The following is a 5,721-nucleotide window of genomic DNA, read 5'->3' as shown; positions in this document are numbered from 1 at the left end:
GCCATAAAGGGATGGACATGGTCAGAAACAATGCTCAGGTAGGCCGTGGCATTTAAACAATGCCCAATTGGCACTAAGGGGCCTAAAGTGTGCCAAGAAAACATCCCCCACACCATTACACCACCACCACCAGCCTGCACAGTGGTAACAAGGCATGATGGATCCATGTTCTCATTCTGTTTACGCCAAATTCTGACTCTACCATCTGAATGTCTCAACAGAAATCGAGACTCATCAGACCAGGCAACTTTTTCCAGTCTTCAACTGTCCAATTTTGGTGAGCTCTTGCAAATTGTAGCCTCTTTTTCCTATTTGTAGTGGAGATGAGTGGTACCCGGTGGGGTCTTCTGCTGTTGTAGCCCATCCGCCTCAAGGTTGTGCGTGTTGTGGCTTCACAAATGCTTTGCTGCATACCTCGGTTGTAACGAGTGGTTATTTCAGTCAAAGTTGCTCTTCTATCAGCTTGAATCAGTCTTTCCCATTCTCCTCTGACCTCTAGCATCAACAAGGCATTTTCGCCCCCACAGGACTGCCGCATACTGGATGTTTTTCCCTTTTCACACCATTCTTTGTAAACCCTAGAAATGGTTGTGCGTGAAAATCCCAGTAACTGAGCAAATTGTGAAATACTCAGACCGGCCCGTCTGGCACCAACAACCATGCCACGCTCAAAATTGCTTAAATCACCTTTCTTTCCCATTCTGACATTCAGTTTGGAGTTCAGGAGATTGTCTTGACCAGGACCACACCCCTAAATGCATTGAAGCAACTGCCATGTGATTGGTTGATTAGATAATTGCATTAAGGAGAAATTGAACAGGTGTTCCTAATAATCCTTTAGGTGAGTGTAATTCATCACTGGAGTAACACACAGGTGGACATTGCAGTCAGCATGCCAATTGCACGCTCGCTCAGAACCTGAGACATCTGTGGCATTGTGCTATGTGATGGAACTGCACATTTTGGAGTGGCCTTTTATTGTGGCCAGCCTAAAGCACACCTGTGCGACTCCCAAGCTGTCTCATCAACATCTTGACTTGCCACACCTGTGAGGTGGAGGGATGATCTTGGCTCACTAACACAGATTTGTGAACAATATTTGAGAAATATAGGCCTTTTGTGTACATAGAGCAAGTCTTAGATCATGAAGTTCAGCTCTTGATGAATGGGGGCAAAAACAAAAGTTTTGCATTTATTTTTTTGTTCAGTGTAAGTATGAACTGATGTTGCATGATATTTAACAATACTGAGTGACATTTTCAAACTTTACAGTACCAGAATCCCATCATTCATAATGGATCACTAAAGAAATATGACTCTTTAAACATAAGAAAAATAGATTCATTGGTTATATTTGTTACATATTTATGTTATTAATGTGTTTATCTTTGACCCACACTGCAGAATGCAGAAGCCCTGAATTACTTTGTTTCATTTTGTGACTTCCCGTTATCCCACAAATCATTCTTTAAGATCCGCCCAGTCAGGGAGGAGCACCACACAGTACCTCTTACTGTCTGCCATCTAGTTCCGATCATTTTCTACCAGTGCAGTGTGATTACAGAACGCAGTAACAGCAGCAGATGAACACACCTCCTCTCCGATGGATAAGCTCGTGTTCCTTTTGGTCCTTCTATCTCAAGCAGCTTCTGGTAAAGATGAGCTGATTGTTAATAGATTCATGAATGAACAATGTAGGAATTGTTTCGCATGAAATACTTCAAATTTAGGTGGTGCTTTATGTTAAGTGTAAACATATTTAAATGTCCTGTACGCAGGATAAGCGGTTGCTGATGGATGGATATTTAAATGTACTTTCTGATAGATCAATATTGGGCTTGTCAAGGATAAGTGACGTATTCAACTTTGTCAATTATTTAGAATATACCCACTGTCAGACTGTTTAGATCAAGTGCACAGTTTTGAAAGAATAATCACTTTTGTTTAGTGCTTGTGGCAAGTGCAAAAAAACCGGTTCTCCCTGTACTCCCCATTCACATGTTGGTATGCGTGTCAGCTGGTATTGGATTGCTGTCAACATTTTGTCAACGTCCTGCCCATCTAGGCTGTGAGTGGTTGGTTCATGAAAAGTGGGAGTGATATGGAGAGGGCAGAAAAGAGAACTGGCAGATTGTGAGAAGTCAATGGCAACTGGACTTGGTTTAAGATACTAGAAGAAGTTTCGTCCCTCATCCAAGAGAGACTGGTAGGGAAACTCAGCTATTTAACCTCAGTGGGGTTTTTTGCCAGGATCGTTAATACCGCTGGTTCGTTAGTGCTCCTGGCTGTTGTCATTATGGTCGTTACGACTACCTGTGGCCAAGACTGAACGACCATCGTTGGTATCTTCACCTGAGGCCAATAGGTTAGGACAGCATTGTAAGTGGGGGATAAGTGGTGGCGTAGACCCCCTCCTCTGTTCAGTGACGGCTTCTCAACCCTGGTGTAGATGCTTCCTTGACACCTCTTTCAAACCATCCATCTTCTCTGTCTAAAATGTGCACCTGGTGGTCCTCAAACGAGTGTCCTCTGTCCTTCAGATGTAAGTAGACTGCAGAGTCTTGACCTGAGGAGTCGGCCCTTCTGTGTTGAGCCATGCGTTTGTGTAGTGGTTGTTTAGTCTCCCCAATATACAGGTCTGTGCATTCCTCACTGCATTGGACCGCATACACTAGATTGCTTTTCTTGTGTTTGTGGTCTTTGGGGTGGACCAGCATCTGTCTTAGTGTGTTCTTGGGTTTAAAAAACACAGGGATGTTGTGTTTGTTAAAAGCCTCCACTCCACAGACAGTGCCTTGAATAGAATTGTTCAGTTGATGAAACTACATGTTTTAAGTTTTAGATTTAATAAGGTGAAGCATTAGGTTTGCTTTTAAGGTGGATCACAGTAATTTTGTCTGAAAGGAGGCAGCACATGAAGTTGGAAAACGTGTCTGACTCTCGGACCATCCCTTCCCTCCTCCCTATACATCAACAGCTGCACCTCAAGTCACCAGTGTGTCAAGCTCTTCAAGTCTGCAAATGACACAACCATCATTTAGCTCATATCTGGTTGGGTAAAGTCCACCTAGAGGTGGGAGGCTGACAATTTAGTGACCTGTTGTAGTCAGAACGACCACGAGCATAACTCTCTTCAGACAGAGGAGATGGTTGTGGATTTTAGGAAGAACCCATCACACATCCTGGGAAGTGTCATCACCCTGTCTTGTGCCATGGCAAGAAAACCAACAGAGCAGCTCTTGAGTTTTTTCTTCCGTGGCCGGTCTCCCTCCTTCACAAACACTATCGTCTTGGCTGTTTAGTGGGCATATCTGCAGTCGTTAATCCCCTTGTAGATTGCCTCTGCAATGGACTCGAGGACCTGGCCATGTCTCCAGCGATAATGCCCATCACCCAGCTCCTTTTGACAACTGCATAGGATGTTTGCTCAGTGTGTTAGATGGGATGGGAAGGACATCCTCAAATGTAAGTCACTTTGGATAAAAGCGTCTACCAAATGAGTAAATGTAAATGTAAATCGTAGACCCCCAGAATCAAGAACTTGCGCAGGTTTCATCTCCACATGTCCGGCCAGGTAACAGGCCACTCCATAGCCTGTTCCCACTTTATCCATCCTGCTTTCTCATTGCTACTGTTCTGCTTGCTCACTCTTCCTCCCCTGAAGAACAACATCTGCTTCTCCTTCCCGCTTGCTGTGTCATACTGGGGTGATGCTCTGCACCCAAGTCCAGTCCTGCCCTGTGCCACACTCCCCAGAGGCGCTAGTGCTTCAGCCGAACTTCTGCCGGCATTACTGCATTGGCTGTCCTCCACTTCCTCCCTGTCCTTACTACAATACCAGCACCGGACACTTTGGTGTCCCTTGATCTGGTGTACTGCATGTGTTCTCACGTCTGTGCCACGCTGAATTCCTCCCTGACAGAGCAGAACGGAAGCCTGACCTTATTGCTATTCCCAATCAGCCCAAGCAAAAGCAAAAATAAAACGAAGTGCTTAGAGGTTTACATGGGATTTATAATTAGTGCATTCTCTTTGTCTTTAGCAAATGATGCTTATTAGTTTTAAAAAGGAAGTACTTTAAAGTCATATTGTCACAAGTTGGTACGACTTCTCATTTATCTCTGAATTTAAAGAGACGTCACTGAGTGGCTGTGTGAATGTTGCCATTTAATCACATCAGCATTTTGACACAGCTTCATGTTTCACAACAAGTCTAAACACTGTGGGAGCAAAATCATGTAACTAATTATTGAATGTTCCCATGATCACAGGTGTGAAGAGGCCTTCTGTTTAAACAAAGATGTTCTCACTGTATCGTCCTGTGGAGTCCTTTTGAAATGTAATTACTTTTTCTCTCTGGATGTTTTTATTGTTTTTAGATGTGGTACGAGTGAAACCTGGAGATGACGTCATTCTGCCATGTCAGGCTGGTGAAGCCTCCATCAGAGCTGTAGAATGGAGCAGACCTGACCTGCAGCCAGAGTACGTCTTCCTTTACAAAAGTCGACTATCAGATCCAACCTACCAGCACCCATCATTTAAAGGCCGGGTGCAGCTGGTGGACAGAGAGCTGAAGGACGGAGACGTGTCTTTAATTCTGAAGAACGTGAGCAGCAACGACGCTGGAACATACGAGTGTCGAGTTGCAGCAAGTGAGTCAAGTGAGAAAGCTGTCATTGAGACTGAGCCAATCAGAATCTACCAGCTGGATGTTTCAGGTGAGTTTGTGGAGGTCAGTGTGTCTGTGTGCCATGTTGTAGCTGCAGTTTATTCCATGTTGATTCTGAGAGTCAAACATGAGGAATATAGAAGATATAGAAGAGTAAATGGAGGCTGTTCCACTGTTCACTCATTTCCTGACTAATATGCACTTTGATCTTCAGGGTCCAACAGCGGAGACGTCGAGGAGGGAAACTACAGACATTACTACGGACTGGGAGCAGCTTTTGTTCTGGTTTGTTTAGCTGCTGTTGGCTGGAAATATAAAAGGAGGAGCCGTGAGCGAATGTAGCCGATGTATTAATGTGATAGTTTGGAGGTTTATAGCTTCCAGTTTGCTTTTATGTGTATACCTGCTATGTATACAGTTTATTTTTGGGGAGTTTTATTTCGTTAATTGTGGGACTTTAGCTTTGACCTTGGACACTTTGGTAACTGTGGGGAGAATTGAACAAATAAATGAAATACAACAGACTGCTATCTTTTGTTTTTATTAAATGAGAAATAACAGATACATGAAACCACTATCCACCGGTCCAGAGATCTACCACCGAGGGTTGGGTTTCCAACCAACAAACAAATGATGATGAATGTTTCTGCTGCTGCCTGTTTGTCCTCTGACTGCAGCTGTTCTTCCTCTGAAGATCAGTTTCTAATAAAGTTAAATAATAAGTAAATGACTGACATGGTGTTGCAGGTGTGGATGTGACTTGGAGCCATAGTTTTTCATATTGTGGACTCTGCAGCAGCCTACACTACACACTTTTGATGCACCGTTACGCAATAGTTTCTCTAGTCTGACCTCATACTGATCTTCTCATTATACTTCCTAACAGTGCTCATGCTGAAGACCGTTTGTTCATCTGAGCTTTTATGTCCCCACCACTTTTCAACACAAAGTGACGTCCTTTCAAATGTCTGTCTCTGAGCAACAGTGAATCCCAACACAGCTGACTGTGTACTGGCCTGTCAGTGGTACTTTCAGGGACAAGATGTAAGTTT

At 43.8% G+C, this 5,721-nt stretch overlaps 1 protein-coding gene across 2 annotated transcripts in view; it reads left to right on the top strand.

The window, feature by feature from the left end:
• The first annotated feature begins 1,571 nt into the window (after positions 1-1,571).
• Positions 1,572-5,721, top strand: part of LOC123966486 (butyrophilin subfamily 2 member A2-like) — a 6,114-nt gene continuing 1,964 nt past the window's right edge. For both annotated transcript variants that reach the window (XR_006823995.1, XM_046042641.1), the window contains exons 1-2: positions 1,572-1,652; positions 4,380-4,718. Coding sequence is in view for 1 of the 2 variants with exons in the window: in XM_046042641.1 (XP_045898597.1) it covers positions 1,604-1,652; positions 4,380-4,718 (388 nt within the window). In the remaining variant the exon portion in view is untranslated. The remainder of the gene's footprint in view (positions 1,653-4,379; positions 4,719-5,721) is intronic.

Source organism: Micropterus dolomieu, unplaced genomic scaffold (genome assembly GCF_021292245.1).
Source record: "Micropterus dolomieu isolate WLL.071019.BEF.003 ecotype Adirondacks unplaced genomic scaffold, ASM2129224v1 contig_13520, whole genome shotgun sequence".
NCBI lineage: Eukaryota > Metazoa > Chordata > Actinopteri > Centrarchiformes > Centrarchidae > Micropterus > Micropterus dolomieu.
This window is presented reverse-complemented; position numbering and strand designations above follow the sequence as displayed.